This window comes from Rattus norvegicus, chromosome Y (assembly GCF_036323735.1).
Source record: "Rattus norvegicus strain BN/NHsdMcwi chromosome Y, GRCr8, whole genome shotgun sequence".
NCBI lineage: Eukaryota > Metazoa > Chordata > Mammalia > Rodentia > Muridae > Rattus > Rattus norvegicus.
In genome coordinates this window covers 38,137,999-38,164,081 of record NC_086040.1, presented here as the reverse complement: position 1 = coordinate 38,164,081, position 26,083 = coordinate 38,137,999, and the positions used below count along the sequence as shown (strand labels likewise).

Here is a 26,083-nt window from a genome sequence, read left to right as displayed (position 1 = left end):
CATTTCCTTAATTTCTCCTCAAAATGTTCATCATTTAAGTAGAAAGCTACTGATTTGTTTGATTTAAGTTTACATCCAGCCACTTTGTTGAAGTTGTTTATCAGCTGAAGGAGTACTCTGGTGGAATTTTTGGGGTCACTAAAATATACTATCACATCATCTAAAAATCATGATATTTTAACTTCTTGCTTTCTAAATTTTTCTGTTTGCTTCGTGTTTTTGTCTAATTTTTGTGAATAAGATTTCCAGAACTATATTGATGGAGTAAGTAGAGATTAGGCAACCTTTTCTAGTTCGTGATTTTTGTGGTATTGCCTCAAGTTTCTCTCCAGTAAGTTTGATGTTGGCAACTTTTTTTTTTAATATTGCTTTTACTATGTTTAAGTATTGGCGTTGAATTTCTAATATTTTCCAAGACTTCTAACTTGAAGAAATGTTTATTTTTTTAATTTTTTTATCAGCATCTAAAAAGATGATCATTTGTTCCCACCCCCAGGAGTTTAGATAATTGATTCTTCTATATGCTGACATCCAGTTGTACCATAATTTCTTGATAATATTGTCTTTTTTCAATTTCATGGTTTTAGCAACTTTTTCAAAGACAAAGTGAACATAGGTGTGTGCATTCATTTCTGGATCTTCAGGCTAGGATATATGGTGAAATTTTCAATTACGTGGATGGAGAAACCAAGACATTCCATGACAAAGCCAAATGTATACAATATCTTTTCCACAATTTCAACCCTACAAATGATAGTAGACGGAAACTTCCAACACAAGGAGGGAAACTACACCTTAGCAAAAAGTAGGGAATTAATCTTTCAACAAACCCAAAGATGATATCCACACAATTGTAATTACTTTTCTAAGAACAAAAATAACAAGAAGCAACAGTCCATTTTATTTAATATCTCTTATCATCAATGGACAAAATTCCCCAAATTAAAAGACATAAACTAATGGACTGAATACGTAAAGAGGATCCAAGATTTTGCTCCATACATTAAATACATTTTAGAGATAAAGACAGAGTATCTCAGGGTAAAAGGATGGAGAAAAATTCTAAACAAATGTTCCCAAGAATCAAACTGGGGTAGACTTTCTAATATTGAACAATATTGACTTACAACAAAAAGGTATGAAAAATGACTAGGAAGGGAAACATACCTGTCAAAGAAAACATAATACTAAGATGAACTTTCAATTCTGAACAACTATGTTTCAAATGCAACACACCTAAATTCATAAAGGAAACATAACTATAGCTCAAAGCAAATATTGCACCACACGCAATAAATTGTTGGAGACTTCAATTCTCCACGCTCATCAACGGAATATTTATGGAAACTGTAACTAATCAGATATGTTTCAAATAACAGATGTTATTTTAATAACTTAAAAAATCCAAATGGATTTAACAGGTATTTAGGTAACATTTCATCCTAAATCAGGATAATATACCTTTTCCTATGCACCTCATTGTAACTTCTCCAAATTTGACCATATTCTCATTCACATAACAGGCCTCAATTGATACCAGAATATTGAAGTAATCCTATTCATCGTATCAGATCACCATGGACTAGGGCTGCTCTTCTATATTTTATTATTTTTTGTATTTGTTTAAATTATCGATGATTTATTTATGTGGTATTTTTGAAACATCATCTTTCTTGATAGATTGTCACTATGCAATAAAGACTTGGTTAAACCTAGAGGTAGTTCTTCCATTTTTGCCTCTACAGTTGCAAGAGTGAGCTCTCCATTCCAATCTTGGTTTAAGTACTACATTTTGAGTTAACTCTTTGTGCATACATTGCATTTAATATTTTCCTGTTTGTTTGAATATATATTAGTATTACCTGACCTAACAAATTTGTAATTCTATAATGAAATTTTTAATTTCATAACTTCTGACTATAACTTTGATCTCATTTTGCTTATATTTTCTCCATTTTAAATGCATTTTTTCTTCGTGAATACTTTTCCCTCTTTATGAATATTCGTGCCTTTTTGGGATTTTGTTATTGTTCAACAATGGAAAAATTCATTTTATTCACAGAAGCAGCCAAATATGAAGATGAATACAAGAGTTAACTAGGTATTTCAATAGGATGGATTACTTATTAAAAATAAGAATCTCTGAAACAAAGAACAGTGATGAATTTCACACCACCCTTCCCCAATGATCCCAGCATGTAATAATGCCAGGTAGTGTGCTGTGCTCATGTGGTGGTGGGAAATAATTTATGGAAGAATAAAAGAACATACCATGGAAAATTTAAAAAATCCCTTTTCCCTTACACACAGATACATAATGGGATTATAGGGAGGTCAATACAAATAATTGAAGCGGAAGTAAACCATATGTTGCTACAAAAAATTTAAGTCAAGGAAGAGTTTTAAACCATGGTCAACTATATAATTGTGAAAATTTGTTCCCAAAATTGTAGGTTGTTCCCCAGGACAATAATAGCTGCACTGAACCCACATTTTATGTATACAAAGTGGGGAACCATGGCCCTAATGGGAATGAGGAAGACAAAAAACAAAAACAATAGCAAAAGAGTATATTAATAGAAGAAAACCATTAATGCAAATTACCACAAACAACTTTATGTTCTAACCAGAAAAGGCACCAAAACTAAAGTCACATCTGAGCACCCCATGTGAAGACAAAAGTGAGAGGGCCATGGAAGTTCTCCCTTTCATGTTTTTCAAATACTTTACAGAAACAGGAATCTCAGACTGCTTTTCCATGATTTATTAAAGGTTTTTATAGCCCTCATGTATTAAAATACCATTTGAAAGAATTGATAGCTGCTGTCTAGGTTTATTCCAACTTCACAAATTTCTTGGACTAAAGTTCCAAAAAGAAACTGGGCCCAACCCTGAGCTGTATAACTATGACAAGGCAATAATAACAGATATTTTCAAGGCCCAAGCACTAAAGTACTATACTATTCAGTACAGTGATCCAAATTATTTCAAATAGCTCAAGAGAGTAGGAAGATACATCTAAAAAAGGGTTAGAAAAGTGTAGAAATATCAACTCCTTCCTCGTGTATGAAAGCATTTAAGGATCTGCAGTAAGTCCTATGAGGCAGTATTCAAGTAGCAATGGGAAGAAAGAATTCATTACAAGACAGGAGTTAAACTAGCATGGTGGGTTTATATAAGAGAAATACTTAGAAATGAAAATTTCTTGTAAACTTAAAAAAAGATTTTTTTTTCCATTTTTTTTCATTCCAATCAAAACTGACATCCATGAATAATTCCCCTCTAAGGCTTCCATAAAACTGGTTAAACAAAAATTAACATAAACATTTAAAAATTTGAAAATGAAACAAAAAAAAAAAACTTGCGTATGTTTCAGAGCAGGATCACAGGGAAATGAGATGAATCTGTTCAAGATGAAACCTAGAGTGGCAAACAGGATCTAGAATTAATAACTGCATGAGAGGCGCAGTGGAGTAGTGACAGGAACATGGCCACGCTTGACAGTAAGGCTGGGCCCTTTACAGGGGCAAAGAATGACGTAAGAAAATATTTCAATTAAAGCAGAACCTTTCCTTTCTTCTCACCTCAAGGATCCCATCCCTGAAAAAAACCCGTTTTGATAATAATACAGAAAAGTTATGGTATGTCACTCACTTCCCGTTTGCTTTTAACCCTCTCTCCGAAGTCAGGAAATATGAACATTTCGAATTTCCAAGAAGAAAAATTCTTCGGCAATATATGGATGTACTGTGGAACAAGTGACAAACTGAAATATGTGAGGACAGAGGAGGTGGAGACTGTCTCATTCCACAGAGCAGAAATGTGTCTGCCCAAATTAAGAAGGGATAAGGCAACGATAACAGGTAAACTAGTTCTCAAAACATTAAGCTTATTTACATTACTCATAACTCTACTTAGTTCAAAGCACTTTCCAGCTCAATCTTCATTTTGAATGATGCTGATCTATCCTGCATCGTGTCTGTACCATCTTCTCTTCCTAGTATTTGGTTTCATCATGGGGATAATAGATGATTGTGGCTGCATAGGTGATGTTTTTATTTCTATATATCACTCCCTTTACGTACTATATGTGTAGTAACATTTAAGGAGGTTCATTTGGAGAAGGTATGAATGATTGATCTAAAATATATGGTTTAAAACTCTATTGAGATTATTTAGAAAATATCAGGAATTCATTCTTTGTAAATGATTGCTTCTCTCATATGATAAAGAAACAATAAAATTTTATTCTAGCCAAAATAATTCTCTATAATTTTAATATCTAAAGATACAGAAGAACATTGATATAATGTGGATTATTAGATCAGCTGAACTGCATGTTCATTTATTTAAGAATAACCAGAATCATTGAGACGTTTCTGGAACATAATATAGGAACAAAAAACAAAGCATTGAACAAATAGTGGCAGAAGAACAGGGTCTTTTTGTTAAAAGTAGCTTACCTTCAGATCCACTGCTTTCTTTTATTTAGTAAAAATTCTATTTAAAAACTCTTCTTCAGTGTTTTTCATCCTGTCATTGACTCTATTTCAAAGCTCTATCCCTTAACTAGCATGATTATTAAATTTAAGACCAAGAATTTTGCATGTGTCACTCACTTTCTGCATTTCCTTATTTGTGGTTTTCTGTTCCCAGTGGCCATGTTGTGTTGAAGTCATGAAGAATTTCTGGCTCATTTGATGAAAATTTTCTGAAAGCATATATTATTCATAGTTGAAAAATGTTGTCCATGTTTCATAGTAGTGGATATTATAGTTAAACATCATCTGGATAAGGAATTTTTGCGTGAATATCATAACACGCTAAAATATTAAAGAGAAAACATAGAATAGCTAGATATTTATTAAATATTTTTACTCTTCTAGTGTTTGTAACTTTACAAAATATGAGCAAATCACTTCTTTCTGTTAAATTCACATTCATGAGCTATTACATTCTAATCAAACAGCTGTGTCAGCTCCCATAATGTTGGAATAATGCTAATTGGAATCCAAAATGTTTGCAGTAAGTAAATGGGCAATTTATTTGTCCGCATGTACTAAACAAGCATCTAATGTAAGCATAGGTTTGCTCTTAATAAAATAAGAACTACCAGATATACATCTATTAAAGTAAATTTTTTGTTTTATAACAGCTATTAATTCATGGTCTGAGTAATGGCTTAAATCACTAAATTTGAACAGTAAATAGGAATTTCTAGTGAGTAAGAAGTTCTCTCAAGCATCTCCAAGTAAATCGATCTAAAATATATTCCTTTAAAATTCTCTTAAATACACTTATCAGGAAATATTCCACATCACAATAAAAAACTCAAACATATTTTCATTTGCTAAAACAAGACATTGTCTTTCTTCCTTCTGGCCCTCCCCATAATCAGTCTACTCCCAAACAACATAAATTTCAAACATAGCTGTCTGATATGAATCTTTTTCTTTATCACTGACACTACTTCCAGATTGATTTCAAAAACATCCTTCAAATCATTCTGTGTATCATTTCATAATACATAAGTAACCAGATTCCCTTAGTATGTACATATAGAGTTAAACAAACTTATTTCAAACTATTCAATGATTTCTTAGACATTTTACAGAAATAAAAATTTATATCTCTCATAGTATTTCTTTAAGCCCATATGTGATATCAAAGCTTCAGCTTTATTTGGTCCTCTCTTCCATTACTTAATCTATACAAACTCCTTTGACATTTACTTTTTGTATACGTCAAGCTCTTTTCCTTTGTTTGACCTCATATTTATAGTAATATTGCCTGAAATATAGTTCATTTATTTTTCATCTAATTTAACTTAGCTGTCACTTCGTTAGGACAATCTCCATAACCTTATTTCTAAGATAGCTTCTTCAGTTATTTGCATAAAATAAACTCCAACACACTGATTTGTACATTCATTTCTTTCTTTTTTTTTATACCATAATGCAATTTTTCTAAGAGAAAGCTCATAATACTTTTTATTCATTCCTTATCTATACCACTATTATGGAGCCTGGTACATTAATGGAGACTATTATTTATTACATGATTCAGTAAGTTGAAAAAATAAACTTTATACTATTGTTCATTTTATTGAATATGCATTACATCCATTGGTTAAACCATCATGAAGTATTTATGTGAGTTCTTCAATATATTACAATTCAATAACCTAGATGACATTGCCTAAACATTTATATTTGTCAATGATAGTTTATTTCATATTCAACAGCAATGCTTGTTGACTGAGTAATTTTCTCACCTAGGAATACTTTTGACATGAAAGAAAAAGATACCTAATTTAAATTGATAGCACCCATGTTAAAATGCCAGATGCCATCATTTGTGGTCCCATCTCAGAAAATACAAAAAGATGATCATTCCTAGGTGCTTACTGGTCACGGACTCAAAATTCATTTGTGAGCTGTTTCAGTGAAAGATTAAAAACCAAGAGGATCCAAAGCTGTGTTTACAGAGCTGAATCTGTACCTCATCTCTCTCTCCCCAGATCCCACCAGGAAATGGCTGGACTTCCAGGAGTGCTGACACACTCAAGATCACAGGAGAGACTACCATTTTTTAGGGGGAACTGCCTGGAGCCCTCAGAACCCAAGAACACAGGGCCAGTTTGTTACAGGATACTTCTGGTTTCTATCTATTCTATGTCACTGAACCTGATCCACAGCACTTGGTACACAAGATCCTTCAGGAGAGAGGTAGTGTACCTGGAGTCCTGACACATAGGCTTACAGGAGGATCAGTCCATTGTTAGAACCAGTAAAACCAGCTAATCCCAGAGAAGAAGAGATGGCAAGAGGGAAGTATAATAGCCTAAGCAATACAAACCAAGGTTACATGACATCATCAGAACCCAGTTCTCACACCAACACAAGGCTAGGATACCTTCAACACAACAGAAAAGAAAAATAAATGTTTGTACTTCAAATCACTTAACATGATGATGTTGAAGGATTTTAAGAAGGAAATAAATAATTCCATCAAAGAAATACAGAACAACAGATATATAGAGATAGAAGCCCTTATAGAGGAAACACAAAAATCCCTTAAACAATTACAGGAGACCTTAAGGAGACAATAGGCAAATGGATGAAACTAGAAAATATCATGCTGATGAAAGTAACACAAACACAAATAAACACACAAAGAATGAGGTCACTTGTAAGTGAAAATTAGCCTAAGAGCTCAGAATATCCACAAAAAACTCATATACACTCTGCAGCTCAACAAGAAAGGACAAAGAGGGACTGCTTCAATCCCAATTAGAAGGAGGAAGAGAATTATCATGGGAGGCATATGGAGGAAGGACACTGTGTAGGAGAGGGGAGTTAAATGGAAAAACAGAAGAGCAGAATAAGATGTGGGAAGGGACAGGAGAGAAGCACAGAGGACCAGGAGAATAAGTATAGAAAGAAGGAACAATGGAGGATGCTGTAACCTCTAGAATGTCCCAGATACTATGTTTGCAATAGGTTCTCTGGACTCAACAGTGATGACATTAGCCAACATCAACAACAACAATTAAATTGAACCTGCAGACACCACCTGCAGTAGATAGACATGAACACAGTGTAAGGATATCTTATTAAATCATAGTTATCTGTGTCTATTGAAATGCAGGAGTAAATATGGAGCAGAGGTTGTAAGAAAGGCCATCCAGAGATGTGCAGACACCAAAATGGACACTGGTGCTGATGCTGAGACATGCTTGCAAACAAGAGTCTGGTATGTCTGTCCTCTGAGAGGCTCTGCCAGCATCTGACTGATACAGATGCAGATATTCACAGGCAATCATTGAAATGAGACTACAGATACCAATGTCTGATGTAGGGGATGGGATGATAGAGCTGAAGGAGACTGTAATTAACAACAATATCAATAACCAGACCCCTTAGGGCTCCCGTGGACCTACCCACCAACCATAGATTATACATAGTCTGCTATCCTACATATGTAGCAGAGGACTGCCTCATCTCACGTCAGTGGAAGGGGAAGCAATTGGTCCTTTAGATGCTTGATGTCCCAGAGAAGCGTGATTCTAGAGGGATGAGGAAAGAATGAATGGGGCTTACGGAGTCACCCTCTTAGAGACAAAGAGGAGGAATTCGTGGAGGTGGGGCTTATGGAAAGGGGCAATATTTGAAATATAAACAAATACAATGGTTAATAATACTACTAAAAAAAGAGTGGTATTTTTCATACATAACTTTACTGCACAGGTTATCTTGGAACATTTATTATTGCCTAGATGCATATTCCTTCCTACAGTACCTGATACCTTGTTTCTCTAAGGAGTGTAGCCTTAGATCTTCCTCTTCATTCAAAGAAGGCATAACACTTAACTCCTTTCTCCAAGCAAGGGTGGTTGTAGATATGTCTGTAAAAGGCAGGAGGCATTTGAACAATCTAATTGGGGGTCACCAAAAGAATTACTTACAAGCAAAGCTTGTAACACAAACAGTTTGTGTTCAATCAACTTACCAGTATTGAAAGCATCCGATGACTTCTGGCCAGGCAACTGCATACAATGTCAAGAGACATTTAGAATTTCAATATATGTGACTAGAGAAAATACTTTCCATTGTGTAGCCTTCTCAATATTTCAAAAATATCATCACGGAAAGAATATTAAGAGCTTTAGGACAAAAAAAATAGTGAGACATCAAGATAGAAGCGTCACAGTATCAACTGAAAATCACACGGAATTCTAATATCAATCATATGCATTCTATGCTCTATTCAAATCCTATCACATGTTCATTCCCTAACACAGTCAACCAGTGATTTTCTAGTCCCTGCAGTCTCTGAGGAGCAAGGGTCTGGATCAGCATTTCCCGTTCGGTTATGAGGTTCCAAGACACATCACTGCACTAAAGCTGGTGTAAGAGGCGCTTGACAGCACAGACTCCTAAGCACCCTTTGCCCTTTCCATTCATGTTGCTCCTTCAGGAATCAGTTGTTACGACGTCTGACAGTGTGCACAAAACAGGTAGCACTCCGGACTCAAAGGAAGAGAGTCGACATTGTTCCTCCTCATTCAGAAAGCTTTGATGATCTCACCGCTACTACAAGCAGGACTGACAAGTGAGGCATCTCCTGGCTGTGCCGTGCAGACCTCACGACTGCCCCGTGCAGACCTCGCGGCTGCCCCGTGCAGACTTGGATACTGTCCCATTCAGACCTCGCAACTGCCCCGTGCAAACCTCGAGACTGCCCCATGCAGATCTCGCTACTGACTCGAGCAAATTTGAGGACAGCCCCTCTGGAGCTTTGGTTGTTTCCTGAGATCAATGGTCACTAGAGATTTCCCTGCTTGGCCTTACGGACTTTTCCACAATTCTCGGGAGAGAGAGACAGAGAAATACTCAAAGGGTACAGCTCACATGAGGCTCACCAAGACTCACAACTCCCAAGTACTTTCACTGACCCTTCATATGGTAGTGTTTAGAGAGGACAGAGATCCTCATCCCGAACGTTACCCCTCGGACAATGCACAAACAATTTCCCAGCCTCCATGGCCTGGGAACCACTTCAGAGTCCCCCAAAATGATTATAACCCCGGAGTGCAAAAGGGGAATCAGTTGAAGGATTCCCAGCCTCCACATACTGGAAGCCCATTCAGTGTCCCCCAAGCGGAGTATAACACCAGACTCCAAAGGGGGAAGAACTTGAGGGTTCCCAGCCTCTGCCACTTGAGAATGTCTTCAGTGTATCCCAACCGGATTATAACATCCTACCCCAACAGGGGAAGCACTTGAACAGCAGAGACCCGAACGACTTTCCACCTCCGGGATTACTTAGATGTATTCGGCACAAGTTCAGGTGCTCAAAACCCTAGGAAGACAAGAGATTCAAAAAATCTGATGCTCGTGTTACATAAATCCTTCAGAAACTAAAAATTCATATGAAGGGTTCAGTCAATAAGAGGGCCCTAGATCCCAGAAGGGAACGGACAGAGAAGAAATGGACTGTTCCACTTCCTCTGACGGTTCCTTAGGGCATGAGTAATAGAGTGACCAAGGATAGTAGATTACTGAGTAACCTACTGGCATAATATATATGTCGTATGTATGTAGTATGTGTATAGTATTTATGTGTGTAATACGTATATATATGTAGTATGTATGTATGTATGTATGTATGTATGTATGTATGTATGTATGTAGGTACAGTCATGTGCAGTGACCCACGGAGATCAGAAGAGGACATCAGACTCCCTAGAGTTGGGGACCATATGATATAGTTGCTGGGAACTGAACCCAGGTCCTCTGAGGGGAATGCAAATCATCTTAACTGACATTATTTCAGTTTCCCATCATTTGTGAAACATCTTACCATCCATTGTGCCTTGTATATGCAGTATTCGTTTCTTAGTGCAATGGTTTACCTTCACTCAGACTGTGTTTTGACGGTCTGTTGAACATATAAGTCTGGCATGGCAGAAGGATATGGGGGGGTACTCTGATGCAAAGAGGGACATTGCTCTAACTGCCTCAGTCACTGTCTCCGCTGGCCTGCACTCTGCAGCATGTGCCTTCTGCAAAGGCAACATCTTTCGGTATTGCCTGAGCTGACAGCCCTTGCAGGCTCCTCTAGATCCTCCTCTGTACATCCACAGGGTATCATCTTGAGGGATCCATGAAAAGAAATCCCAGATAAAAATTCTCCAGTCCTTACTAGAACCTCAGGCAAAAGCCCAAACTCGTTGTTGGGATATAAAACCAGCTCCCAGTCAACCACAGCCTGACATCGGGTCCTATTCATCTGCCTGCCATTCAGCACACTAACACTTCTATTCTGATAGGGTAAATGATCATATTTGTTTTGGGACCCAGCACATTCCAGTGTGGCCTTCATTATAACCACTTACGTCTGCAATGACTCTTCTTCCAATGGATATCACAGCCTGAGAAGCCAGGAGTTAGGATGAAAAGAGAGGCTGGTGGATAAGCCAGACATTCACCCTGTCTGCAATATTGACTAACTTCATTAAATGATTAAAAAATGTATAAATAATAAAAGAAGTTCGCACCCGAAGAATGGATTAGCACTTTCATGTTTATAATACCTTCACTGCTCTCTATAAGCCTCTACTACCTCCAGGGACTCAAATAAGCCAGAATTCATTCCCTGTTTCCACTCTAGATAAGGCACAAGTAATCCGTCGAAAACTGCTAAACTGAGACTTGAGGAAACCTGTTGGAGTCATCACTTCACAAAGCCAGATGCCCTGGCCAAGACCTTCGAGATGGGGCTTCACAGAGATGGCAGATTTGGAAAGACAACAAGGTTGAAGACATGATGCCTTCCTTGCTAAGGAATTGGAGACCTGCCCTTCAGAGAAGATAGCTTCAAAGAATGAAGTCTTCAAGCACCTCTCCTTATAACAAGGGCTTGTTCCTATGGGGTTGGGGGGGGCAGCTGCATTTCAACTCAGGTACTGGAGAGTGACGTGTCCAGAACTCATGAACTGGCTCAGTGTGGGTTGACTTAGGTGGAGAACCACTAGCTTCCTCACATCAACTAGACCAAGGAAGGATGGTCTGCTCTGTCTGCCTTGGAAAGACACCTTCATCCCTGTTGTTCATGCCCAAGGCTTCCTATGGTCCTCACCTGATTGCTTATGACTCAGCTGAGGTATGTTGACATACCTCACTTTGTGCGAGCATTCCTTAAGAGTTCTAAACCCCCAACCCGTCCTGTACACTCCATCTCTATTTTTCTATTTAGCTTGATTTATATTTCTTCAACAAAACATGAGCAGGAAGTGGATTTCTCAAATGGATAATGCATGCAGTCTTCTAAATTTGAGGTCCAGGTGAACAAAATGAATTGTGGTCAGTACCTCAAACAGACAGGTCTTTGTGCCTATTTTCTTAGCTTTTGATGATGTTTAAAATGTGAATTTTTGAGGCAGGAAATTACAAAATGGTAGCAACAACGAACCATCGTGTGTCTCTGTTAAGGTTTGTTTTATTCAAAGTGACAAATGCTCCGCCCATCACTCCATATTTAAGGAGGTACAGAGGTGAGCTATGTCCATAAAGCGATGGGCTTAGGACCCAGGGCTGGTGGTTGTCTTCCACAGTTTGTCCTTCAAATATATCTTGCCCTCAACCTGTTATATCTGCAGTTCACAACTTGTGTGTGTCACGATCCCTGTGAGAAACTTCAGTCTCCAAAGTGATTACCTACTACAATTCATAACAGAAGTGAAATTACAATAAAGAAGAAGCAACAAGAATAATTTTGTCATCAAGGGACGTAACAACATAGGAACTGTGTTAAAGGGTGGCAGCGTTAGGAAGGTAGATCACTTAATTATAGTCCAAGAAAGAATGTCTAGCTATGGGCCAAATAAACAAAATACAGTATTTCCAGCATGCCAGTAACATGGGATTAAATGCAAGCTGGGGAGATAGTTTTGTGGGAAGCAGTGCCTGCTGTGAAATTACAAGCATGACAGCCCATAACTCATGATTGGAGGGATAATGACAGGACACATGGTGGGTCCCATGGCTCCAGCCACATATATAGCAGAGGATGTCATTGTCTGGCATCAATAGGAGGAGAATACCTTGGTCCTGTGAAGGTTCATTACCCCAGTGTGGGGGAATGCCAGGGTGTTGAGGTGGGAGTGGATGGGAGGAAGAGCATCCTCATAATAGCAATGTGGGCTGCTGAGAATAAGTATACAAAAATAGACTCTATGATAGCTACATGTGATACTCTCCTTGATTGTATTTATCAATGTTATGTAGTATTGTTTCTCACAAAGAGAATAGATCATCAATGCTGACCATGGCCACACCAGGTCTGTTTGAGGGTCCATGCCCTCTCCAGGCTCTGTGGATGGAGCCAAGAGAACCCTACAGGGCTTAGTGAAGCACTGACTGTAATTCACATGGCCCTGACATGAAGAGGGAGCATATTGATTTTTCTTGTTTTTGCTATGACAAAATACAAAGCAAAAACTTAACAGGAGTGCTTGTTGAGAGGAGTCTGATATGGATGTCTCCTGAGAGGCTTCGCCAGAGCCTTACTGATACAGATGAGGATGCTTACAGCTAATCATTAGACTGAGGAACAGGACCCCAATGGAGGAGGAGTTAAAGAATGGACTGGAGGAGCTGAAGGGGGTTGCAACCCCATAGGAAGAGCAACAATATCATCCAACCAGACCCCCAACTCCCAGAGCTCCCAGTGACTAATCCACCAACCGAAGGGTACACATGAAGGGTCCCATGGCTCCAGCCACATATATAGCAGAGGATGGCATTGTCTGTCATCAATAGGATGAGAAGCCCTTGTTCCTCTGAAGGCTCATTTCCCCAATGTGGTGGAATGCCAGGGTGTTGAGATGGGAGTGGGTTGGAAGAAAAGCATCATCACTGAAGCAGGGGGAGAGAGAAGGGGAGAGAGGGGATCCAGGAAAGGGGATAACATTTGAAATTTAAATACATAAAATTCCAATAAAAAAGAGACAGGAAGTGTTTATTTTGACCCATTGTTTTAGTTGGTACTATCCATCATGATGGGGAAAGCAGAGCAACTCGAGTGAGATGGTCACATTGCAGACCTGGAGTGTGTTCAGCTTTCTTTCTGTCTCTCTCTCTTTCTTTCTTTCTTTCTTTCTTTCTTTCTTTCTTTCTTTCTTTCTTTCTTTCCTTGTTTTAAATTCCATATACAGCTGTTTCCCTTGCTTTTATGTATCTCTATAAAAAATCCATATCCAGAAGCCACAAGAAACTTAGGGAAGAAAAGCAGGTATAGCTGTCCAATAAATGTTGATTGCCAAAGGAGGGGAGGGTCTTTATGTCCTCTCCCATCTGTAATGAAGTGTTGAGTGGCCTAGTCTTGTGCCCATGACCATAGCCACAATAAGTTTAAGAGTTCAATGACTAGGTATAATCTAAAAAATATCCTTTTTTGTCCACTTCTCCATCTTCTGGTTCATATATTCCTTTCACCCACTCTCTCATGATGTTCTCTGAGCTGTGGAGGAGAAGAATTACCTGTCCTATTTCCACGTGATTAGTTCAACACCACTGATTCCCAACACTTTGTCCAGTTGTACGTCTCTGCCCATGGTAGTCAGAGGCTTCTTCTCTGATGAGAGCTGAGTGCAACGTTGATCTGTAGATACAAATATGGATATTTGGAAGGAAGTTCGACAATGTATTTAGCATTAGGTTCTTTCATAGGGCCTATATCACCCTAAACATAGGTTCCTGACGACTTTGCAGAACCTCGTGTGGAATATGCCTTGTATCAAATTGGAAAGCCACTGGTTACTCCCATGACTGTGATGCCACTAATACATTATGGGCACATCTTGCCTGACATTTTACCTTGAATGGTTCACCCCCGATTAAGGTTGTAGATGATTTTCTCCCCTAGAAGCATACATAGCACTTTCTTGAACCATGAAGGCTATCCATTATAGAGGATGATTCCACCTCAACTTCACATTTACCCTTCTGTGACCTGTGAACAAAAGGATTCAGTACCTTCAGAAATAGTGTCTTACCATCAAGTTCTGGAGGCCAACAAAGAACAATGGCAACAGCCTGTAAAGTTGTTAGGGCTTTTGTGATCTCGCTGGTCAGCAACTTTCAGGAAGACATCCCACATCTGGCACTGTGATTTTTGCTTAATTTTGATTTTCTGTTGCTATGATGATACACTCACAAGAGCCAACTTGGGAAGAGAAATCTTTATTTCATTTTATCTGTTCCAGCCCATCATCAAGGAAAACCAAGACAGGATTGTGAAACTGAAGCTACAGCTACAGATACTGCTCAGTGGCTTTCTTCTAAGCTCACATTCAACTACATTTACAGAGTCCAGACTCACCTGCACAGGGCAGTGCTGCCAACAGTAGACCAGGCACTCCAACATCAGTTAACAGTAAAGGAAATTCCACCTAGACGTAGTCATGGCCAATCTGACGGAGGAATCTCCTCAACCGAGGTTCATTCTTCCTAGAATAGCCATCAATGACTAGACTAGAAATCAATGAAAATAAAAAAAGAAAAGAAATAAATATCTTCAGGGGGAGCTTGGCTTTTCCATGGAGGGTGCCTCCATTTGAACTCAACAGTTGATTTTGTAAATATATTCTGTAACACAACATTTTATAACCCCTCTCACCAAACCCTGTTCTAACCTAATCACCTAAGGGGAGATGGAGTGGAAAGTAAGTTTTAAAAAAAATAATTGGAGAAGAAAGAAATGCTTCTTGGAAATAATGCAAAAAAGGAAGCATTTCTGCATTCTAGATGCTTTCCTCGCATCATCTGTGCAAAGATAATGAAAACCGTTACGTTCCATTTACCATAATTTCCAATGTTACAAATCATATAAATAATACTGCTTATCATTCATAAAACACATTGGCACTAATCGTTTTGATGTGTTTTTTTTTTAACTCACTCCTAATGTAGATCTGATGAACTGGAATTGTTCACCTGCTCATTTATACATGAGGGAAGTGAGGTTTAAACTTCAAGCTAATTTCCCATTACTCTAAAGTAATAAATGGCAGAGTAAGACATCCACACCTTCTCTGGCTTCATGGCATGGCCTCGTGAGCAATGCAAGTCAGGGTACCTTGGCAGGGAATTCCAAGGATCAGTACATGGCAGCTGAAAGTTGTCTTGGATACAATACTGGGAGTAAGGCTCAAGTCAGCCAAGCCCCACCTCAGGATTCCTGAAACAGAACACCAGAATATGTTAGAGAGGGAGGAGACTAAACTAATCATCTGGTTGTCCTCAGCAGGTTGTATACATCCACTGGTGAGGGTTCATAATTATGTTGGTCTTTGTGGGGATGGAAAGGAACACTTATTTAGATCACCACCTCCTACTATGTGCGACTACAGTGGAGGCAATGCCTTAAGTTCAAGGTTTTTTTTTGTTTTGTTCGTGTGTGTGTGTGTGTGTGTGTGTGTGTGTGTGTGTGTGTCTGTGTCTGTGTCTGTGTGTGTGTACATGCATGCAAGTGCAGTGTATAAAGTATGGACTAATCCATTTCTCTTCTACCTTATTCATTGAAGCAGCATTTCTCAGTCAATACCAGAGTTCACCAATATGACTACTCTTGACAGCTATCTTGCCATGGGTATCTGCCCTATCTCTTCCTCCCTGGACTGGGATTCTATGTGAGCAACAAAGCCTACTCATCATTTACCTGAGACCTGTGAGCCATCTCCTCAACTGCTAAGGTTCAAGTCCCAGGTGTTAGGCCCATCTCCTTTACTTTTGTTTTCTTATTTTTTTGTCTTGGTCATAATATCAGAACCAGGTTAAGGTATGACTGGCTCACTCAAACAATCACTCAAATCCCTACAAACAAATGTGTCCTAATAAGGAGGAGGACCCTGCTGACTCTTTGTTCTGTAAAGTCTTACCTTAACAGATGAGTTAAAAGATGGGATTATTCTAGTAGGTTATTGTGGATGCTGTTGTTGATGTTGAAGGAGGCTAGCAAATGAGGGGCCACAGCTGTGTCAATTATAATAACAGATACAAAGCTGAATGTGGTAGTGCATACCTATATTCTCAATACTTGCAAAGATCACAAGTTCAAATCCAGCCTGGGCTACATATTAAGTCCAATGGAAGCCTGGGCTACATCGTAAATCCCAGGCCAGCTTGGGCTACAGAATAAGTCCATGTCCAGCCTGAGCTATATAGTAAGTCCAAGGACAACCTGGGCTACATAGAAAGTCCAAGGTCTGCTTGGCCTACTTACATGACTCTTCTCCAAACAACAACAGTTTTTTTTTTCTTTTTTGGTTTCTGTCTCTTCTATTTCCGGTACACCGATACCAATGCTGTAGTTTGGGGTTGTGGAGGAGAACTTTCGTCATGTCTGATGGTCCAGGATCTCCCAAGCAGCATGGCAAACCAAACAGTGCAGCAAACAAGTCCGTTTCGATTGTTGAAGAAAAATATGACACATGGGAAGTGCTGTATGAAGAAATGGCTCTAAGATGAGACAACTCCTCGGGAGACTGGGCTTGAATCTTGTGCTAGTTTCCTCATGATAAAAACAATGATGTTCTAAACCACATTCTGTTTTGGGAATACAATGCTGTGCTTCCATTTCAACACTGCATAATCTCCATATGCCAGCCCTGGAAATCTTGTCTGATATAAACAGATTATAGGAGAGACAAGTTGAGACTAAACACTGTCATTAAAAAGGGATTATACGATGAATATTTTTTTTTTAATTTTTGTCTGTCGTACCAGGTTCAGTGTTCTGCATAAACTCTAAAAAAAGGCAATTTCTTTTTGTTTAAAATTGCCAAAGAGAATGGACCTTATACTTTCTATCTAGGTCTAATTGAGATGATGAAATACCATTCAATGCTTTAAAAAAGAAAACAAATTGTGTTTCATTGTCTTTTTTTGTTAATTTCTTATTTTTAGTGTTTTGGGGTTCATTTTAACAATTATTTTTTTCATTGAATTAAGTATTTTCTTATTTTCTAGTGTAGATAAAAATTTAGGTTGCTGGTCTTTGTTTCTAATCTAAGAATTATTGTTTTAAATAAAGTTTCCTCTTAGCACCGTCATAGTTATGTCTTACATATTTTGATAGTATGTTTCCTATCTTCTTCTTTTTTTCTTACTGTTACATAATTTAATTATTTCTTGACATATGTATTACTTGTGAATGTGTAATTTAATGTTTCTAGACTGGGAGACTCCTGTTGTCTCTCATTGAAGACTTCTATTTTAGTTTTGTTGTATTAGCAGAACACATCCCTAGGGGCTGGAGATGCAGCTCAGTGGACAGAGTGCTCACTTTGCTCTCACACAGCTCTTGTCTCCACCTACAGTGGACATGCCCATAGTCCCATTACCAGGAGGAGAATCAGGAGTTCAAAATCATGCTTGGGTGCATAGTGTGTTTGAGGCCAGCCTGGGCTACATGAAACCTGTATAAACATATATGTCCCAAAACACATCTTTTCTTAGGCATTTTCCACACTTTGTTCTATGGTTTCTGAGTGTCTGAAAAGTCCAGGGGTACTTGAAGGAAAAGAACAACCTGGTGCTACTAGGGACTATTAATTCAGAGACATTGCCTGGTGAAGCCATCTCATCCTAGCTGGTTTCTGCCTACCTCTGTTGCTGATGGGCTGATGTGTGTCCACAGCTTTACTCATAATTGCCCTGCTTTATTTTTAGCTGGACCCATTCTTGCTTCCTGGTGAGGCTGTGATGGAGTAGTGACACAAAGAATTGGGGTATCCTTCATGCCCACTGATTCTCTCAACAATAAGGTCTTTCTCTGTAGAAATAGTTTCTCTGTTGCATACATTATCAGAAATAAATAAAACACTCTTTTGTGTTTTATTTTGACACCGAGTTTCATTATGTAGGTAGGGCTGGCCTGAAACTCACTTTATAAACCAGGTAGGCATTGAACTCACAGAAATCACCTTACTTCTGAGTACTGGGATTAAAGGGACATACCTGGCTCCTTCTTTTTTTAATTTGTTTTTTTAATTTTCCTCTATGGTGTGTGTGTGTGTGTGTGTGTGTGTGTGTGTGTGTGTGTGTGTGTGTGTGTGTTTTGACCAAAGAGTCTATCAGATCCTCTGAACCCTGATCCTCTATAAGAGCAACCACTGTTCCTATGCAGTAGGCCATCTCACTAACCCCTTCTGCCTGTTTTGTAGGTTTCTCATTGACAACGCTTGAATCCTGGCTTTAAAATCCTTGTTGCCAATTCTGACAATGGTTTTCTCTTAGTGTCACCACCAGGGAACTGGTTTTTCTCCTCTGCTTTTCATTTAGGGGGATTGTCATGGTGTGACGTGATTTCCATTTTGATATCACTTGTCTAGATGTCAGTAGTCCTGACACTGTGGGTACAATGGCTGTGTATCCTTCATAAACTTTTGGTGGTGTATTGGTTTTTCTGGGTTTGCCTGATTGAATAAAAGGGATTATAACTCCAGTTCATACCAACAGACATATTTTAGAGGGGTCAGGAAGAATGGTTCCCAACCTTCCTAACACAACCTTTTAATACAGCTCTACCAACTGTAACATTATTTCATTGCTACTTCATAACTTTAATTTTGCTATAGTTATGAGTTGTAATGTAAATGTATGGAATACAGCATATATGATATGTGACTCCTGTGCAAGGGCAATTTGAGCTCCCAAAGCAGTCTCAATCCAAGTGTTAAGGACCACTGATCTGGACTTAGTGGGATGCCCTTACCGACATAGATGGGTTGCCCAGTGTTGGTGGGGAGGAGTCTCCATCTCTTGAAGGCAGAGGATCTTTCAAGATCAGGCTTTTTCCTGGGTCCCTCTGTAATAGTGGACACACTCTTGATGGTTACTGATGTATCAAATGACTCCAGGCAGTTTTCTTTCACATCCTCGAAGATGAGGATTCTAAAAAGGGTTCTGCTAGACAAAAGCAGTGGCTGAAGCTATCCCTAGTGATCTTTCCCTTTACCTAATGGCTCCTTGTCCCCAAAAGGCCAACAGTAGATGTCTGAGTCCATTCTAAGCTGCAACTTTCCAATCTACACTCTTCCTCTGTGCTGTTTCTTTAACGAAGAGCACACATGCTAAACCTGAACCCATCTTGTCTTCAGTCAGCACTAACAACCTAGTCCTCTCTGCCAGCTATGCTTTCCCATATGATCCAGCTGCTCACAATTCTGAGGCATGTTCATGCTTCTATGGACAAACAGAATGGCACCGATTGGCAAGTGTATAATGACACAGATTCTGTATTATTATGATTCAGAAACCTGTAAATACAAGATGAAGAGACCATCTGCAGAGGAAGGAGTTCTTGTGGGTTTTTGTCACCACAGAAGGGATCCAGTGGGCTAGGAATAAAAGAGAGGGGGCCAAACTCCTTTTCATAATTTAACCTTTTTCCACAATAGCATCATTAATGTATTTTTATTTGTAGGTCGCATCCCTCTTGACCTAATCAATTCTTCACAACTACATTCCCACTGGGGATTAATCTTCTGAAAATAACTGTTGGGCGATCACATTCAAACCAGAGATGACGGTGAATATTTGGAAATCTATAGTGGGGGTGGGTATTATTCTTCCCACGTGGTGTACCCTTAAGATCTCTAACTACCTCCTTCCCCACGGTAGCCTCACTGTATGACATGAATACCGGGTTATTAATGAGGTACAGAAACCAAAGCTCATTGCCATATCCTGTCACAAGTATCAAGCTTGCAACAGCAAGAGCCCAGTGGGAAGGAAAATATGAATAAACTTTATGGTATCTCTAAAGTATAAACTCCCAATTTAATCAAAACATTGTTTTAGACTCAGCTCTCTTATATCGATATTCTTTAAATGTACAAGTCAGTGGGCTTGCTTGTGACTCCTAGTACAGGTTTATAATGTACATTAGCCATCTTCTTTCTCACAACTCACCACCATTTCCACCTGCACACAAACACACACACACACACACACACACACACACACCCTGCTGCTCCTCTTCCTTTTCCTAAATGCCCAATTTCACATAATATCCCTTATTAAAATCTAAATTTTGCAATCATCTGTTTGAGTCTGGCTTGTTTCACTTAACATACTGTATTTTATAGTTCATTCCGTTTTTCTGAGAACAAAACCCTTTGCTCTTATACATAGATGAAAATCACATCAATGTATATCAAATTTTTTAAGCCATTCATCCAGTGATCAACAGCTAAGGATATTCCAATGGCTTGTCTATTGCACACAGTGTGGCAATCAGAATGGATGTGCAGGGGTACTGGTTAGTTTTTATTGTCAGTTTGACTCAACCTGGGAAAAAGGAGAGTCAGCTGAAGAATTGCCTCCATCAGAACGTCCGTTGGCCACATTTGTAAGGAATTTTTTTTTTGATGGTTGATGTAGAAGGGTCTAGCCCACTATGCATAGTGTCATCTCCTATGAAGGTGACCCTGGGTTGTATGAGAAGGAGAGAAAGCTGAGTAGGTCATGGATAGCAATCCAGTACTCAGCATTTCTAAGTTGTCTCTGCTTCCTTTCCTGCCTCTAGAGTCCTGCCTGAGTTCCTGCCCCTACTTCGCTCAGTAACAGACTGGTACATAGAAGCCTAGAGTGTGAAAATTTTCCTCCTCAAGTTGATGGCTATGATGAGATTATTCTTCTTGTTGCCTACTTGTTCTTCACTTTTTTGAAAGTTCTGTCTGTTTAATGTTCTTAAAATGATGATATCACATTTTTTCTCATGGGCTCTCTCTCTCTCACCATGTCTCTCTCTGTCTCTGTCTCTGTCTCTCTCTGTATTTGTGTGTTTGAGTGTGTATATGTGTATGTTTGTGTGTGTGTTTGTGTGTGCTTGTGTGTGTGTTTGTGTGTGTATGTATGTGTGTGTGTTTGTGTTTCTATGAGTTTTTCTGTGTGTATGGGCGTATGTTTGTGTATGTGTGTGTGTGTGTGTGTGTGTGTGCTTTCCAGGGTTAAGAAAATCCCTAATGCTTTCAATCTATGCAGGTGCCTAGAGAAGGAAGATTAAGGGGAGAGAGGGGGAAAATTCATGTCATTTGAGTTAACTCCACATTGAGATCAGCCACATAGTGGACTAACAGACACATAATGGCAGAGTAGTCATAAGAGCAGAGAGTGAGTAAAACTCAAAGTGTGAAAGAAAATGTGCTTAAAACTACGATAGAAAGAGAAAAAGAAGACGGTGCACTTAGAAAATTGGACAGATTTTAAAAAGCTGCCATAAGTTGTTAAGCTCTAAGTACATTTAAAAAAATTATAATGTTAAAGTGGAAGGGAATTATTGGGAAGAGGGAAGGGATGGTCAGAGTGTAGTGGGGACAGGGGAGGGTTCTGAAAAGAATCCATTTGAAGATCTGAGGAACTATGTGACACAAACAATTAAAGTGGCCTGTAATTTATAGGTAAATTCCATACTTACCTGGATCCAGTATTCTGTCTACCCATATTTCAAAAACAAAATTAACTCATGTATTTCATCCTGTTTCACTGCATTTGATCTAATAAATTCCTTGTAATCAGAAGTGCTGATAAATTTTAAAGACATTTAAAATATGACTGATCGATATCGGGTTTGTGATAAGTTTATTCCGACTTTGGAAGCAGGTCCAGCAGCTAATTTTTCCTTGCTCTTTGCAAAGAATCCATAATTCATGATTGCCATTGTCTTCAATACAAGGTATTTAATCCTGTCAAATTCAGGCTTTGTTTGAATAAAAATGGCCCTCCTCTAATTGTGGGTTTTGATAAAGCTAATTTTGTTGTTCTATCCTGTGTGCTGCCTCGGAGAGAGAGCCTAGCAATATTTCTGATACGGAGAATAACTTAAAGTTAACCAAAGAAAAGATAGGAGCTGGGAAAATAACCACCAAGGATGTTGGTGACTCAGAAACCAAAGAGTTTTTCAGAAAAATAAAAAGCATGAAAAGAGCTACTTAGGCAGACTGTGACTCGAGTCATCAGAATATTTGGGTGGGGACTTTATTTTGGTTCAACAGGAGGCTACATGAGAAGCTAAAACCTAGGTGCTGGAAGTTTCTAAGCGTAACTAGGGAAGGAACTGGCCTGAGAGGGGTTCTATGACGTAAGCAGAGCCTGGATGATGCCACAGAGCACAAGGGCGGAGGTTGCGCATCTCTTCCACTTGGAGGCGCTAGACAATTTTGAAGGTGGGTTCACTATCTTCACAGCGGTGTCTGAAAGCCAGTTCAGCTACTGAACCCCACAACTGTTCAACAACCTATTGGTGCCTGACCGGTTTCAGAAGACAGAATCTGGACGACTAGGACATTTTCTTTTGGTAAATACGTTTATGAAGATAACTGGGACCCTTGTAGCACAGAAAGCTAAAAGTTTTCCCTCGTAGAGCAAGTAACCTTACGTTCTAATGTCTTCCACGTTTGAGAGCTAGGCGGATGGTCTAGGCTAGTCAGTCTCCGGAGTTTATTATTCTTTGCTAACAATATCTAATTCAAAATTCTACTAAAATGCCAAAGCTCCTCTTTGTGCCTGTGTATTTTTGGAGAAAAAAAAAATTTTTTTTTTTATGGAGCTGAGGACCGAACCCAGGGCCCTGTGCTTGCTACGCAACTGCTCTACCACTGGGTTAAATCCCAACCCCAGTAGATATTATTTCTAAATGGCTATTGTTGCCTACACAAAAGACTCTTGTTGCGGTCGAAAATGCAACAGCTTCAGGGAATAAACCTGGGGCTGGGTCAGGATGCCCAGTAGAGTAAGCCAGTGGACTGCTGTGCTTTGTCTCTGGGCAGATACTTGTGGATGTTGCCAAATAGCTCATAGTTAGAGGGTGGGGAAGGGGTGTGGCCACCCTTCTGGCTCCTTTGCTATCCTTTCTCTGTTCTGCTTGCTTAAAGTGGGGACAGGGATACTTAATCCCACACTGACCTAGCCATTCAAGATGTTCCTCAGCATAGGCAAAGTGCCTCGGGCTGAAGAAATGTTGCTAAATATGTTATTCTGAGCTGTAGAGAACCATTTTTTCATTTTCCTTTGAACTTTAGATTTTGATTTATGAGACTGGGTTTTTCTGTGGGTAGCTTTGTCTATCTTGGAACTAATTCTGTAGACCAGCCTGGCCTTGATCTCACAGAGGTCTGCTTCCCTCTGCTTCTGGAGTGCTGGAATTAAAGGTATGCTCCACCATTGCCCAGCACTTCTATGAACTTCTGATTATGACAGCATTAGATTCAGATGCACAAACCTGTTTACCATCGCCTTCCTCACCTGCTCCAAAGTTCTCATAGCACCCTCCCCAACACCACCCCCATTGTTATTGCAGGTACTCATATGACAGGTACCAGAATTGTGTCTGGTTTAAGCAGGTGAGCTCTTCAAACCCAGGCCATGGGAAAATATGAAGCCTGAACGCAGAACAATAGCCACAAGACAGTGGACCAGGAGTGCTGTGGCCTACCACACTATGTCTACAGCCAAGAAGAAGAGGGTGTCTGTGAGGAGGATGAGCACACCATCCTTCCAGAAGCGGAAGAGGAGGAGGCCTTCTCCCCAGGCACTGGGGAACATTGTGGGCTGCAGAATTTCACACGGATGGAAGGAAGGTGATGAGCCCGTCACCCAATGGAAGGCCATAGTTCTAGATCAACTGCCAACGAATCCCTCTCTCTATCTGGTCAAGTATGATGGAGTTGATTGTGTCTATGGACTGGCACTTCACAGCGATGAGAGGATTTTAAAGCTTAAGGTCTTGACTCACAAAGTTGTGTTTCCTCAAGTGAAAGACGCCCATCTCGCAAGTGCCATGGTTGGCCGTGCTGTGGAGCATAAATTTGAGGGCAAACATGGCTCTAAGGACAACTGGAGGGGGGTGGTCCTAGCCCAGGTACCAATCATGAAGGACTGGTTTTACATCACCTATGAGAAAGATCCAGTCCTATATATCTATCAGCTCCTGGATGATTACACAGAAGGTAATCTCCATATCATTCCAGAGATTTCGCCAGCAGAGGTGAAGTCAGACGTTGACAGTGACATCTTAACAGGTCAATGTGTGCAGTTCACCAGAAGTGACGGGTCCAAAAAGATCGGCAAAGTCATTTACCAAGTTCTAGCCAAGCCTTCCGTGTACTTCATCAAGTTTGATGGTGACGTCCACATCTATGTCTATAATCTGATGGAAAAGATCCGTTAAGGTGAAATTCACAAAGTGAGGGGACATATATGGGGAATTTATAGGATTGGGGTGAAAATGTTTGTTTTTCTGTGTTTCAGATACCCAATGGACTTTGACAACCCCAGTATCTTTTCCAGTGGATTTTGTTTTTGCACTAAAAATTAAAATGTGTGATGTGACATGTTGTGTGTGCATACTTTTGTGGAGGAGACTGGTTGTGGTGGATGGAACATTTAGAGGAAGCCGGAAAGTTCAAGGCTGTGAACAGCAAGTCTAATGTCACATACGCTAAAACAAACAGGACTGAGCTGGTCTGGTCTTTAGGGAGAGGAAAGAACTGGAGATGAGGCTTAGAGGAGCAGGGATGGCACAGGGGAAAAAAAGATGGATGTTTAGGAAGCAGTGGAGAGGGGCCAGAAATAGATAGACTCTCTGAGGGGAAGTTTGAGGGAGAAACAGATAGTTGGGGAAAGAGTGGGAGGTAACAGAGAGGTGGTCTTGGAACTCAAGGGGAAACCCAAATAAACTGATCCAAGCAGACTCAGAATCAGAGAAGATCAGGGATTGTTTGACTAACAAAACCTAATGAAACCTGTTTCTCATATGTAGATATATTATTTTTATTTATCTGGGTAGGGCAAGGCATGAATACAGGAGACCACAGTGACAAGAATAGTCAGGTCCCCTGGAGCTGAAATTAAAGGTGGTTGGGAGCCATTGGACATGAGCTCAAAGAACAAATCAAAGTCCTCTTTCAAAGCAGATGAGCTCTTAATCCATTGGTTATCTCTCCAGGCCCCTAAAGTCATCTTTTTAAATACATCCAACCTTAACATGCAGAGAAGAGACCAGAATGAGGGTAAGAAAGAATAAATTGATGGTGATGTGGTAGAAAGACTAAAGAACACATGTGGGAGTTGAGGACACTGAGGGACGAAGGAATTCCAAGATGGAGTTCTCAAAAAGTGAAGCAGGAGACCCAGGAAGAACAGAAAGGCTCTCGAATGAGTTGAACTTGGGCCACATCCATATTGGTCTCTTTGGTTCCTTAAAGAACAGCCGAGCTATCACTACAGAGGGTGGATGTGAGGTGGTGGCTTCCCCAGAGGACATTTTGATGAGGATAACTCAAGAATAGTGAATGCCAAATTAAGTTTATATCTATCGATTCCTGAAAGTGCCATAAAACCCATTATTTTGTATGATCAGTAAAAAGAAATTTAAAAAAGAACATGAGGATGCCATGAGCTTTTGTCAGGTATTACGTGGATCCTTTGTTTAGCTTCCCTGAGCACTGTTAGACTCTGTTGGATCCTGTAATATTTTTGAGGTCTCTTCTCAATGCCCCTAGGTGACCACAAAG

At 39.5% G+C, this 26,083-nt stretch overlaps 1 protein-coding gene across 2 annotated transcripts; it reads left to right on the top strand.

Moving 5' to 3' along the window:
• Positions 1 to 22,677: 22,677 nt before the first annotated feature.
• On the top strand, positions 22,678 to 24,899 carry LOC134484326 (Y-linked testis-specific protein 1-like). 2 transcript variants are annotated; one of them, XM_063280631.1, is made up of 3 exons: positions 22,678 to 22,866; positions 23,869 to 24,739; positions 24,819 to 24,899. In XM_063280631.1, exon 2 carries the CDS (start codon positions 23,944 to 23,946, stop codon positions 24,736 to 24,738), a length of 795 nt encoding a protein of 264 aa, XP_063136701.1. In that variant the 5' UTR covers positions 22,678 to 22,866; positions 23,869 to 23,943; the 3' UTR covers position 24,739; positions 24,819 to 24,899. The 2 variants fall into 2 exon arrangements, with proteins under 2 accessions (XP_063136701.1, XP_063136702.1); XM_063280632.1 differs by having other exon boundaries at positions 23,869 to 24,899.
• Positions 24,900 to 26,083: the final 1,184 nt, after the last annotated feature.

Bases quoted from the DNA above. Each gene is read 5' to 3' on its own strand.
- LOC134484326 (XM_063280631.1), top strand. From the start codon at position 23,944: ATGAAGCCTGAACGCAGAACAATAGCCACAAGACAGTGGACCAGGAGT.